Source organism: Alnus glutinosa, chromosome 14 (genome assembly GCF_958979055.1).
Source record: "Alnus glutinosa chromosome 14, dhAlnGlut1.1, whole genome shotgun sequence".
In the NCBI taxonomy this organism is placed as follows: Eukaryota; Viridiplantae; Streptophyta; class Magnoliopsida; order Fagales; family Betulaceae; genus Alnus; species Alnus glutinosa.
The window spans coordinates 18,418,588-18,432,075 of NC_084899.1; the positions used below are offsets into that span (position 1 = coordinate 18,418,588).

The 13,488-nt window shown below is 36.6% G+C and overlaps 2 protein-coding genes across 4 annotated transcripts; both read left to right on the forward strand.

Moving 5' to 3' along the window:
• Positions 1–1,045: 1,045 nt before the first annotated feature.
• LOC133857533 (uncharacterized protein At5g64816) lies at positions 1,046–2,894 on the forward strand. Of its 3 annotated transcripts, none has more exons than XM_062292800.1 (2): positions 1,046–1,068; positions 2,346–2,894. In XM_062292800.1, exon 2 carries the CDS (start codon positions 2,385–2,387, stop codon positions 2,763–2,765), a length of 381 nt encoding a protein of 126 aa, XP_062148784.1. In that variant the 5' UTR covers positions 1,046–1,068; positions 2,346–2,384; the 3' UTR covers positions 2,766–2,894. The 3 variants fall into 3 exon arrangements, with proteins under 3 accessions (XP_062148784.1, XP_062148781.1, XP_062148783.1); XM_062292797.1 differs by lacking the exon at positions 1,046–1,068 and adding an exon at positions 1,134–1,269; XM_062292799.1 differs by lacking the exon at positions 1,046–1,068 and adding an exon at positions 1,138–1,269 and having other exon boundaries at positions 2,341–2,894.
• A 3,989-nt stretch (positions 2,895–6,883) lies between these two features.
• LOC133856501 (DNA-directed RNA polymerase II subunit 4) lies at positions 6,884–12,256 on the forward strand. Its single transcript, XM_062291545.1, has 7 exons — positions 6,884–6,982; positions 7,207–7,305; positions 7,831–7,939; positions 10,118–10,195; positions 10,962–10,995; positions 11,102–11,170; positions 12,026–12,256. Exons 2-7 carry the CDS (start codon positions 7,257–7,259, stop codon positions 12,101–12,103), a joined length of 417 nt encoding a protein of 138 aa, XP_062147529.1. The 5' UTR covers positions 6,884–6,982; positions 7,207–7,256; the 3' UTR covers positions 12,104–12,256.
• The last annotated feature ends 1,232 nt before the right edge of the window (positions 12,257–13,488 follow it).

The window sequence follows — 13,488 nt, forward strand, 5'->3', positions numbered from 1 at the left end:
ATCTCGGCCGAAGAACAATTGGGCTCTCGTCGAAGTACTCGTTCGCTAGGAAGGGCAAACTACTGACGATGCCACTTGGGAGGAGTACCACCGTCTCAAGGACGCTTTCCCACACCTTGTGGGCAAGGCATTCTGACTGGGGGGGTAGTTGTCACAGTGCTGAAGAGGAAGAAGGGTAAAGTTGGAGTCTTGAAGAAATGAAGAGTTCAGAAGAAGTTCGAAGAAGAAGTGGAGTTGCAAGAGACACGTGGCTAAGGTAGATGAGTAGCTGGTGAGATGCGTTCCAGCTGGAGTCACTAGTGCGGTACAAACAGTGCGTCTAAGAGAGTGTATCTAGGCCACTGAACTTAGTAAATAAAGGCTAGCTTGATGGGCCTTATGTGAGTCTTTTATTATCTATGTCTTAGTGGGCTTAATTGTAAGGGGATATAAATATAAAGCCTCAAGGTTGTTAGGGTTATTTTTTGGCATTTATTGCTTTTGTCTTCTAAAGGTTGGCACCTCGAATCTACCATTTTACTGTTATTCTCCTAATTCTCCAACACCATTAATGATACTACTAGAATTCCTCCATTAATTCTCCTAAAACCCTAAAAATATATCTGCCTTGTTCCAAAATACCCCAAGGTTGTGCAACCCATCACCATTCATTCCTCCTCAAACGTTGCCGACGACCCCTGAAACAGCACAGAAAATGTAGATCCGAGAGAGAAAACCACTCTACATCCTCCACGCTTCCTGCACCAATCCGAGCCTTGCCAGAAACAGAAAACCGATCTTTGCTCCTAACTTTGAACATCCCAACCGTAGAGCGAAACCTACCAACTCCAAATCCTCAAAAGTATTAGAGGAAAACACATTCACCTCTTAGGTTTGCAGAGAGCCACCTAGAAGGAAGAAATCCAACAGCCCACAGCTCAGTGTCGGACTGAAAACAAAACCATAAATAGAAAGCAAGCAAACAAGATGGAAAAAGCAAAAAGTAGGAGGTCGGGGACAAGGCCCTTCCCCCCTCAACCAAGATCTGAAGAGAAACTCGACTGCTAAAGTTTTCTCTTCAGAGAGAAGGTTAAACTCTTTTCAACAACATAAGAACGTAAAATATATATATATTTGAATTTATGCTATTTAAATTTTCACTTTATTAGAAAAAAGATATTTGTCATATATTTTCTTTTCTTGTTTCGTTTATTTGGCTGAAAAATACACTAAAACCCTATTTTTGCCGCTCTTTTCACCTTCTCAAGCTCGACGATTTCCTTGTTCCAGGTCAGACCTCTTTCTCTCTGTCTCTCTGTCTTTCTCTCTCTCCCTCTTTGCTTCAATATACGTGGAATTTGGGTTTTTTTGGACGAACTACGTAAAAGATTAAACCCGATTGCTTGTGCTCTTGTAAATGCTATGGTTTTTGTGAATTTGATCTGTAGCTGCTCCTCTTGATTTCTAGGGTTTCTCTGTTTCCATTTGTAGCAATCCAAAACCCCAATTCCTCGTTTAGTTTCAGTTGTTTAACTTCTGGTACTATCTTTGAAAATGTTGGCCAGGTGAACAAAGCGATTTCTGTTATTCTAGGGTTTTCTACTTGGCGTTTAGTTTCATCACTCTTAACCCTCACAGGGTTAATGGGTTTTCTTATTCCATTACTTGGCGTTTTGTTTGATTTGTAACAATATATTAGGCTTGGCTAAGAACATGGTGTCGCCCAAAGTAAAATTAGAAGGAAAAAGAAAATTTGGGTCAAGCTACGGTGTCTGCATTTTGGAGAACTAGTAAAAGGGCTCGGCATTGCTTGCAGTTTAGATTGCTTGATTGATTTTTTTGATTAACTTCTTTGGATTCGTCTTTAGTTTCCCTTTTTCTGAATCATAGATGTGCACCACGAAATGTCAAAGTAAATCATGGTTGGTTTTAGTTTTTGCTCAATAATTCAGTGGTAATACATTGGGATGTGATTTCCATGATGGGCATATTCATCTTATATCATATGGGAATCCAAAGTTTAATAATAGTATTGGTTAGAAAGGTCTTCCACTTCCATGATGGGCATCGACACTGAATTTCCTTTGAATATCTTTTTCTGATTTGATTTCCTTATGAAATTTCAATGGAGCTCTCCAACTGTTTGGAAAATTTCCGTTTAATGTGAGTAGTGTAAGTCTGTTGATTTTACAATATTGCTGCTGTCTCTGGAGTTGGCACCATGACCTGTATTTCATAAATTCTATTAAATATCAAAATCTCTTGGTATAATTATCTTGTGCTAATGTGTGCGCTGACAATTAAATTTAAGATTAGATGCACATCAAAGTTTGTAAGTTTCAACCCTATTTGTGGAATTAGTGCAGAAGATTAGAGGAAGAAGAGGAGCTTGACCTCTGCATTAGATGGTGGAAGTATGGTGGTCCCTATTAGGGGCTGCTATCCCAGCAATTATGGCAGGGCAAGCTTTTAGAATGAAGAAAAAGCGATCTGAAGAGCAGAGGTTAAAGAGTGCCAGAGGGAGGGAGAAGAGCTCTGATGACATTTTTGTCTGCGAAAGGGTATGTACATCAAAGAGAATGTTGAAAAAGGTGGGTGCCTTCTCAAAGGACCCAATTCCTGATACCTGTGTTACTGTCTGTGGTGTATCTGAGATCGATGCATGTGCTGATGCTTGTGCTCGCACTGTTTGTGTAAACCAACATCAAGTGCCTAACTGGAATGATGTCTGCTTAAGGAGATGCCAGAGTGAATGTCTCAAACTCTCCGATTCCCGTTCTTCTTAGTGCATTGTTTTTCCTCATTTAGAAAGTACAGTCCATAAACCATGGTGGTATCATAGCGATGTTTGATTTCCACCTTCTGAAATGTTTTGTCTGACTCTGAAATCTCAATGTTATTTAGTTTGGAACCAATTTCAAGCTCCATGAGCTAAGATAATGTGCTGAATTGCGTCGAGGCTTTTTTTTTGTAGGGGTAGCCGGTGATTATGCTTCTTTGAATAGTTAATTTACTTGCTAAATTTTGTTTGAATCAGCATTTGTTGAAGGCACATGTGCATAAAGGTGCCATCTCGTTATGTATCAGATTAGAACTTGTGCAGATTTAGGTGTCTTGCCAAGTCCCTAAACATATCAGAGTATGACTTACCTCTCTCTCTCTCTCTCTCTCTCTCTCTCTCTCTCCCCTCTCCCCTCTCCCCCCCACCACCCCCCCCCCCCCCCCCCCCCCCCCCCCCACCCACGCACACATGCATGTGCGGCCATTTGCATGCTTTTGGTGAAAGTGAGTTAAGAAGTAATCTTACGACTGTTCTTTTCCATGGATTTAGGCGTAGGGTCGGAACTTTAGAATTACATCTGGTTTTCATGCTGTCTATGGTTAATTGAACGGGAATTAGACTTTTACCTGTTCAGTGCTTCTTAGCTTATCAAGTTTTCTTATCAGCATTTAATTCTTTATCTAGGACGATCAGGTTGTTTGATTGCTGTTGATTGAATCCAAGAAAGATTATTTACAACAGTACAAATGCTTGGTGATCATGATATTTGGTTCTGGTATAATTATGCATGCACAAAAAGGTATGATAAACATTACACGACACAAGAACATTAGACATGAGCTCATTTCTCCTTTTCAATCGGTTTCATGGAGTTCTTGGAATTGTTGCTTTTGTGGTTGGGTATTAATTTGAAGTTACAACAACAATTAGATTATTATTCCCCCACACCATACAGGATAGAAATTTCAGAGATTTGGACAGGATTAGATGAGATGAGATGACCTCAGTTTAAAGGTGGTGCTTGAATGGTCCTGAGAAGCACTGAACTTACCCTCTTTTTTTTTTTTTTTTCTTTTGTAATGAAGTTATCATTGAAACAAATGAGTACATGCGATACAAGTTTACGACGCAGCATTGTTGTCTTAAACACAACAAATTGTCTCTCACACACTTGTAAAGCACCAAAGTTGATTGAAGCTCTGCATCAGAGACGCTCTCCTTCACCTTCTTTTTGGTCTTGTGCATTGCTTCCCCCACCACTTCACCTGCCGATTTGGCAGATCCTTCAACTATGTTTTTGCACGTTTCAAAACTCTTCTCAGCTGCTTCTTCAATCTTTCCTTAAGCGCTGTAGCCATGAACTCCATCCTCAGGATTTGCTTCATCCTTGCCCCTGAAACTGACCAAAAAATATAAACGATGAAAATAAACAATTGGGTACATATGAATCAATAAACTTACCCAAGGTTTGGATGGGAAAATTGAAACTGCATTTGTTTCATAATAGTTTTGATTTTGTTCCAGGAACGTTGATTGGAATTTACGGTACAGAAATTGTATCTGTCAGTCTTTGCAATAGAGGGTTTCTCTTGCTGGTTTTGGGCCTAGTGTTGTCGTTGGGAGAATTTGAAGAGAAACAATGATGAACCACAAAATAAAGAATACAGTTCTGATAGATCTATCCATGCTAGTAAATTTGGAGGGTCAAAAGAAGGGATTCAGGATTAATTCACTTTGGGTTTTTGCAGTTAATTAAGGAGGTTTGCAATTTGAAAACACTTTCCATTTACTTGCATGGCAACGTGGGGGTTAGCATCTTTCAAGTTGGCGTTCTCCTTTGAATTGTTCAAAAGACATGAAAGAGTACAATAGAGATGTTCGATCCAATATTGGAGGACCTCCATATTAATTTTGGCCGTTGAGCTGATCAACTGTTATATAACAGCCAATCAAAGTGGATCAGTAGCATACAAACTCTAAGCCTTTTGCCATTGAATCTCGATTGAAAGTTCTAGTACGAGTAATGCTACATCCTGCATCTTTATCTCACTCTCATTTCATTGATTTGATGTAGCAATAACTATCCGTTCTTATATTAACTTTTGTTAAAATAAAATTATATAAAAGAAATTCAATGGTTAATGAGTATTGTTACATCAATCGCCCAGTGAGACGAGGATGGGATGGAGATATAGTATTTAGCATTACTCTTATGCACTTCATGAGATCTATTGTTTTGAAAAATGGGATAGTGACACATTGCTTAGGAACCAACTTTTGGAGAAAAAATTTAGCATTTCTAAAATAGAAAAAAAAAAAAAAAAAAAAAAAAAAAAAAAAAAAAATCAACTTAAAATCTTTAATGGAGAGATTCATTTTCCTGGAAAGATGGATAAGATATACCATCACAGTGGAATCTTTATAAAAATAAAAATTGAAAATTGAAAAATTGGATCTATGTCCAATGGATCACATCACAGTTTCACACCTAACAATAAAAAGTATTTTGTTTGTGTTGAAGAAAGTAGATAGTGAACGTTCAGAAACTATTAGAAGCATGGTTTTTACTGCAAATAACAAATTATAATGCAATTTTTTTTATTTTTTTTGTTAATCTTCTGTGAATGAGTGGGAAGATTGTTAGATTAGGCTACTGAATAGGCATGGTTATATATTGGTTGAGATGGATGCTGGATAGAAAGTGTAAGAACAGTTTCCTTGAGTTGAATACCAATCAAATTGCACGTGCAAAAGAGAGAGAAATGTAAGTAAGAGAGTCTGCCGGTGGGTGTCGGCGGATTAGATTGAGATTTATAGCCAAGCTCCTCCTCCAATGCTCAACGCCCACAAATTTTGTGTTTCTTAGCAATTCATCTCTCCAACAAAAATTCTCAAGAAATATACTGTCTCTTTTTTTTTTTTTTTTTTTTTTTTTTCTTCCTTTGGTCTTCCAAGTAAATGTGGTAATTTGTATTCACGTGTTGAATTCAGAATATGTCAGAACATAGGTATAAGACTATATAAATTAATCATAACTCGACTTATTTAATTAAACAGATCAGACCCCTCAACCATAACTCGTTAATTTCATGTCGGGTTTGAGGGTTGTGTAAAAAATTAACAGCTATAAATGTCGTGTGTTGAATTTAGATCGTGTCGAAGTATGAGTATTAGACTATACAAGTCAACCCTAACCTGACACATTTAATTAAACGGGTTAACTCCCTCAAACTTAACCTACTAATTTCGTGTTGAATTTATATCAAATTTACAGGTCATATCAAAACATTGTTGACCTTACATCCTAGCAACAACGTTATCAACATTTATGGCATCTCTATCTTCACCTCGACAATGTGTTATAACGAGTTTTTCTTCAAGATTTTGGCATATATCAAAGATCCAAGTTGTAAACAAATCACTTCTCTTGATGCTCTAGTCCATATCTCCCTGTAACTCTCGAGAAGAGTCTTCCTCCATTCTTTTCCCCTTATTTTGGTCGTATTCCACCATTATCCATAGGATATAGCTACACGAGATTTTTTATCTGATTTCAACAAAACAGTAAAGTGGAGGTGGCTGAAACCACCCCTAAAGCCGAAAGGAGTGGTTTGGCTACTCCCAAACTGGGTGTAAGGGGTGGCTGACCCACCCTTAAATAACTTGGGGTGGTCTCGGCCACCTCCACTTTGTTTCGGCCACCCTCGTAATGGACAAGGGGTAACTCTACCACCATTTTTTAAAAAAATAAAAATTTAATGGTTTTAGTGTTTTTAGTTTTCTAGTTTTTATTCTTTTTATTTTTTATGAAGCATAAGAACATGTGTATGGTTTTTGACGTAAACTTCTGCTAATTTTTGGACGAAAAGTTAAACGGATGTATCATCTCTATTTTTTGCCATAAGTAAGGTACCGTCTACAATACAAATTGAACCTAAGGGGAAAAAAAAAAAAATTATTAAACCACAAAAAAAAATATAATCTAGTATTTAACAAAAAAAAAAAAAGAAAAAAAAAAACCTGACATGGCACCATGACACGTCAGCAGCATGATCAGCGTGGTAAACCCACGAGAATACCCTAAATTTGGAAGGGTAAGTTGTAATTTACCCAAAAACAAACCTATAAAACGCAGAGAAGTTGATAAAGACCTATTTTTATTGAGTTTTTGGTCGACCCGTATTCAGAAGGCCAGACTGAAACCTCGGCAACTGTCACCAGGTGCTTTATCCTCTCCCCCTCTTCACGTTGAACTTTTGTATTCTTCTAATTCCAATTTAATATCATGTTATGTTATTAAAAGCAAATTAACTTTACAGAATATTTAGGGTTCAGAATTTTAACTCGAGAAATTAGGGTTTCGAGGTTTTACTTCACTCAGAATTTTGTTGTTGCTTCTGATGAATTCTTCGAATTAAAGGTCGAGTTTCTCTTCCTATTGCTAGGTTTCCTCAATTTTTCATCAATTGGATAAAGTTTCCGTTTGGTTCTCGAAATGTCTGCGGAAGAGGAAGAGAATGCTACCGAGCTGAAAATCGGTGACGGTAACGATCCCTCTCTCTCTCTCTTTGGTTTGCTCTTGTTTATCTAGGATTAGCATTGAAGAGTAGTAGTAGTAGATAGTGAACGTTCGGAAACTACTAGAAGCGTGGTTTTTGTCACATGTGTACTTGTCACATGCTAATGCATAGCTCTGTAGGTATTTTCCCACACATAAATTGCAGGCAAGCCTCCAATTGCCACTATCTAATATCATTTCCCCCCCTCTCCCTGATACGGTTCTTCCAAGGTTGATAATTGATGTTATATAAGAACATAAATAGAGTAACCCCATTCTCTGACCTTTTCCCTTCATAGCATGCTCAACGGCTTTAGGTTGCAAACGGCTTACTCAAAGCAAATGAATTGTCAACCCAATCTGGTAAAAATGTTGCATTTGCTCGTTGGGTTGGGTTTGTCTAGTATTGACTGGTCCGCAGTTTTATGGTATATGACAGAACCTACTTGAGGTTCCATTTAACATATTCCCCTTATTGGTTTCCACTCTCTCCCTCTCTTTCTCTTTCCAGAGTTTATGAAGGCCAAGTGTTTAATGAATTGTGAAGTTGCTTTGATTCTTGAACACAAATATGAGCAGCTTCAACAAATGTCAGAGGATCCACTGAATCAGGTTTCCCAGTAAGTACTATACCACTTCCTCATAAGCTTAATCTTTCAGTTCAACATACGATGTATTTAGGAGCACAGGTTCAGTTCTATATAAATTCTAAAACATATTCAAGTCAAAATTCATCTGTTCTTTAGAAAGTTGTGCCGTCACTTATTAAACTCTGATGATGCTGAATTTTTTGTATTACATTTTATAACTTAATGCTATTGTGATATCTCAACCATGATTTCTTCTTGAGTTGCCTTATCAAAAAAAAGAAAAAATGATTTCTTCTTGAGTTGCGTATAATCTTTTGTCAGGGTATCAGTTACTGTTTTAGTTGCATACATATGTTGAGCTATTTAAATAATGAGTTGTTGTGAGCTTGTATATGACATTTTTTTTTAATAAGTAGAAATTAGATTGTGGTGGCTGCACCTCCTGTGCTTGTGTATTGGAGTTGCATACTAGCATATGACAGTTCGTGTGCTTTACTATGTTTAACATCTTTCTTACAAAGTTTTTCCCTTTAAGTTTGTGTGGATTTCATGACAAAAGAAAAAGGTGGAAAAAGAAGGGAATAAAAGAAGAAAGTTGGCATAAGTATCTTTCTTTCAATTGAGGAATCAAATGAGAGAGACTTTTGACTCTTAAAGTTTCTAATTTCTGGTTTAGGGCATGTATCTTAGCTTTCTAAATCAGATATTATCAGTATAGGATAACTGTATGTTGCTTGTGTTCCATTGTGGGCACATAGAAGTCCTAATTTTGCTCTCTTCTTATCTCCTGACAATAGTAAGAAAGGTCTTCTACATCTCTCTCTCTCTCTCTCTCTTTTTTTTTTAGTTATTGTTTAATTATTCTCATGTGTTTTTGCGGCCATTCCAATGGGTTCTTGCTTAAGATAGTTGTGCGAGGACTCAATTTCACCTGGCCAAGATGTGATTATGGGGTAACCTCAAGGTTTTACATGTTTCCTGTCATGTTTTAATTCGGGGAACTGCCCTAAATTTGTATATATCAATTATTTAATATATGGGTAATGTTTATTTCTGTATGTATAATTTCCCAATTCCATTTGTTGGTTTTAGGTACAAAAATAGAGCTTCACCTTATATGAATTTGAAAATCAAGTTCTTGCTTAGATTTTTTCCCACATTGTTCACTGTTTTACTAACTGTGTGTTTATTTAGAATGCCTAGCGCAATGTGTTTAGGAGTATGGAGTCAGGTCCATGTCTAAACTCTGATATACCCTTCTTGTCTGGTTGTGTGCAAGTTTGACAGATTCTTCGATTGGGTGACATAAGTTCATACATTTAGCTAGTTAAAAAGAAGGCAGCAAAGATGGTTCTTTTTCTTAGTCTTTTTCCTAACTGGAAAGAAAGAAAAATATAAATATAAATATAGCTCATAAGCTAAGGTCGTGTTCAGTTGTCTTTCTTCTCCTTTATCTATGCAGAACTGCTATTTACTTAGCTTTGATTTTTGATTGACTTTATATGTTGACTTTATTATTAACCACAAGGGGTTGGCTCAAGTGGTAAGAATCTTGGTCTTTGTGGTAGTCCCATGAAGTTTAAGGTTCGAATCCCCTTGGGTGCAAGTAATTCCTTGGGGCCAACCCGCCAACGAAGCCGGAGTATTACCTAATCCATGTGGAGGGGACGTTTTCCACGGGCCCGAGGTTTACTTGACAGGGGTGGGTACACAAAGTGACCCTGCCTTGGAGGGGTTCCTCATCATAAATAAATAAAATAAAATAAAAAATAAATGTTGACTTTATTATTACCTGCAATTATTTCTGCAATATATCAACTACGATTTCTTCTTGAGTGTTGTCCAATCTATGAAGTCCCTTTAACTTATCTTAATTTTTTCCTACATCCAACCCCTATAAGATGATGTTGACCATGATATTGTAAATGCTGAAGGTGCTGTTCCTGAGGAACCGGGAAAGATTACAAAAATCTGTAATTGTTGATATGACTGATTAATGGATGGGACAAGATAGTTCTCTGCATTGTTATTCTTTCTATTTTTATTAAGAGTTCATTCTTTTTATGAATTTAAGTTTCCCAGCTTGCCTGTTAGCATTAACAGGCTGAACAGGAGATTTTATAAACTTGTATGATTCAAACTGTCTGCCCTCTCTGACCAAATGTGGTTTATTTGTTCTTCATTCTTTTTCTTTTCTCTCTTTTTCAGAGTGTTTGAAAAGTCACTGCAGTATGTGAAGCGCTTTAGCCGCTATAAAAATCCTGATGCTGTTAGACAAGTGCGAGAGTATCCTCAAAATTTATATGTTGTTGGAGTAACATTTCCTATTTGCTCATACATGTGCATGATTACATACCTAAATACATCCACAGACTTCTTTTTTTGATAAGTAAATCCACATACATCCAGACTTTCCAGCCTTTATTTCTTATTTATTTGATACTCAATCTAGCAAAGAACTTATTACTGAAGTCTTGAACTAACTTGTCATCTATGATGCAATGATACTGCTCAGAGGTGGGAAGCCGATCTGAAACTATAATCCATGTACTAGAGGCCCATTTCCCATAAGTTTTCCATTAACCAACACTCTTTATGTTAACAATTAGGTCAGTTCTATAACCAGTGAACACACACATCCTCCAGTTGTTCCATTTGCAGAAATGATGACTTCATATCATAAATCTCCATACCATAAATCATCTCAAAATATCTTGCTGGGACATCTTTTAACTCACTGATAGTAGGTAGGTATTATTCCCTTGTGTAACATGCTTCATCTAGCAATTAGATTGCCATTATGTTATCTCTTTCTTATTTAATTCACTCTGGTTGGTTTGGATTATAATGGTGTCTCAAATTTGACGATCTCTCCTGTTTTGCTATTACAAAGTATCAAAATAATGTTGCTCAAAGAAACGGATATCATATACTTCTATGAAGTGCTTGATTAGAGCAGCATGGGCAGTGATTTCTGTGGAACGTATAAACTTAAGTTCTTCAAAATTTATTCTACCTTGCTTTAAGAGTGTGATTCTTAACCAACTCTCAGAATCCTCAGTAGATATCAATTGGCTGAGTTCGAGGTAATGTGCCGAGTTACTTAGCAAATACATCTAGAAAGTTTGTTCTCACACAAAAGAAAAAAAAAAAAATACAGCTATAATTATTGTATCACCTTTTGTCGTGCAGCTTTGTGTTCTTGGTAACCTTTGCCCTGAAACAGTGGAGGAAGCTATTGCTATGGTACCATCTATTAAGGTATACTTCATTTTCCCTCAATTATCCCTCTTTCCGTGGGAGTACATTTCTATTGTACTTCCCTCTGTGATTTTGTTGGGGTGGATGCATGATACACTTTCATGCATGTTAATGCGAAAACACTAGCATATTAGTGGAACAAAAGAGTTCATATAACCCTCTTCTTCCACCCTCTCTCTCTCTTTCTCGCTCTCTGGTTTACTACAAAATAATCTATTAGTCACAATGAACCATCTAGAGCCACATTTTTGCTGTCAATGATATGCTGTAATACTTGCTTTGTATTAGATTTGTTTATGAGCCTCCCATTTGGAAGCAGGTGACACGTGGTTACCTTATAAAAAGAATGAAAATATTATACAATCTTAATCTTTTCACTTAAAAAAGTGGTATGAATGGGCTTCTCGTGTAGCTGTGCCCTATTGTTCTTGTAGTAAATGTTTTGCTTTCTCGTGTATCAAAAAACGACCTAATTCTAAAAGCTCATATAAATAATTAAACAGTTACATTTATATGGAAGCTGCAGGAATACATCATTATGTTTGAACTGTGATCTTATGGTTGTAAATTCCATCAAGAAGTCTGTACTGCACTTGGGCTTTCATAACAGTGTAAAATCGTGCTTAATTGACCCAAGAACCTACTGCATGTCATTGGCTGCTTTCAATGCCAAGGCATCTCTACCAGTGCCTTAGATAAATCCTGCTTATCTCTTTATAGGGTTTAGTCGGTTCCTCTGTCGGTATAGTAGCTCTTTTTGTTTGTTAATCTACAAGGAATATATATGCTTACAACTGTTATATATCTTGTTTGATCCTGAATGATATCTATTTATCGAGACTCTATGTTGTGCAGACCAAAGGACGGGCTCATGATGACGAGGCAATTGAGAAAATGTTGAATGACCTGTCACTCATTAAGAAATTTGAATAGAGTATCAGTGCTGATTATGCACTCGACAATCTTATAGAGTTGTAATCTCTGCCATCCAATATCGCGAGGTAGGGAACTTCTGATGATTGTGTAGACTCTCTAACATGATGTTGAAGTGAAAGTCAATACAGCTATTTATGGTTATTCCATCAATATGTTCTTCTCTCTTTCCATGCCTAGCTGATTGACATCCAGCACACGCAAAATCAACAGAGCTTTCTTTTTGTTTATTTATTTATTTTTCTTTTTTTGAGTGAGAAGAATAGAGAGGGGAGATACAATGTTATGGTTACTATGGTAGATTCTTCCCACTACCATTAGTACTAATCAACTGTACTGACAAAGCATAGAAGTTTGATTTAAAAATGTTTTTCCTAAAAGTATCCAATGATTCATTCATTCAGCGCCCCAACTGATTTATAGAGTGGGTGTACTCTCATATTTCATTTGGCATTACTACTAATGGTAGAGGAAACTATATATGTAAACCACAAACTCGTTTTAACAAAACGTAAAGCAAAGCAAATACTAGAGCATCTAAACAGAAATGTACTTCATATATAAACATAAAGGTCGTTGCATATAATTTCTGTCTATAGTTCTTACGAAAGGGCCCCCATAGGGCAGCTTTAGCCATGGATGGCTGTTATAAAACTTGGCCTGCATTAGGGCTATGATTTCTTGTGGATCCTTACGAGTAGTAGTCTAATAGCACTAACAATAAATATTTAATAGCCCATTCTCTTTCTTATATATAGGAAAAATCTAAAAAAAAAAATATATATCATAAAAATCCACCCATGTCAATTTTATTTTATTTTTTTTATTATATAATTATAAAAAAAGAACGTCTGTCTACTCTCCTTCACACGTCCCCATTTCACTTTTATTTTCCCTCCATATGAAAACATATTCTCACGCCAGATAAAGAAGGGCAACTCCAAGTATCCTCACGCCTCACCATCTTCAAAATAGCCGTTGATTACCGTCGGATTTCTTGGTGGGCATTGAATGGTCATTGAATAAATTTTCTGATAAAAGTGTAGATAGTCAAGGCAACATGAATATAGAAGTTGATTACCGTCAAATTTCCTCATTTAAGAGTGGTTATAGAAATCCAAAACTCCATGAAGGCTTAGCAAATGCGCAAGTCAACCTGGATATTTTCTTTATTGTTAGACCAAAAATCCTTGGCATATGATATAAAAAAGAGTACATCTTGATATGACAACACATTCTATTTGGTTTTTACAGGCATGACATTAATAAAGCAATGTATCAAATATATTGGATTTTTTTGGCAACACACTCCTTCCATTTTTTTCATTTCTCCCAGCACTCACTAGGATACTATTGGAGTTAAATGCTCCAATGAAAGAGTGGAT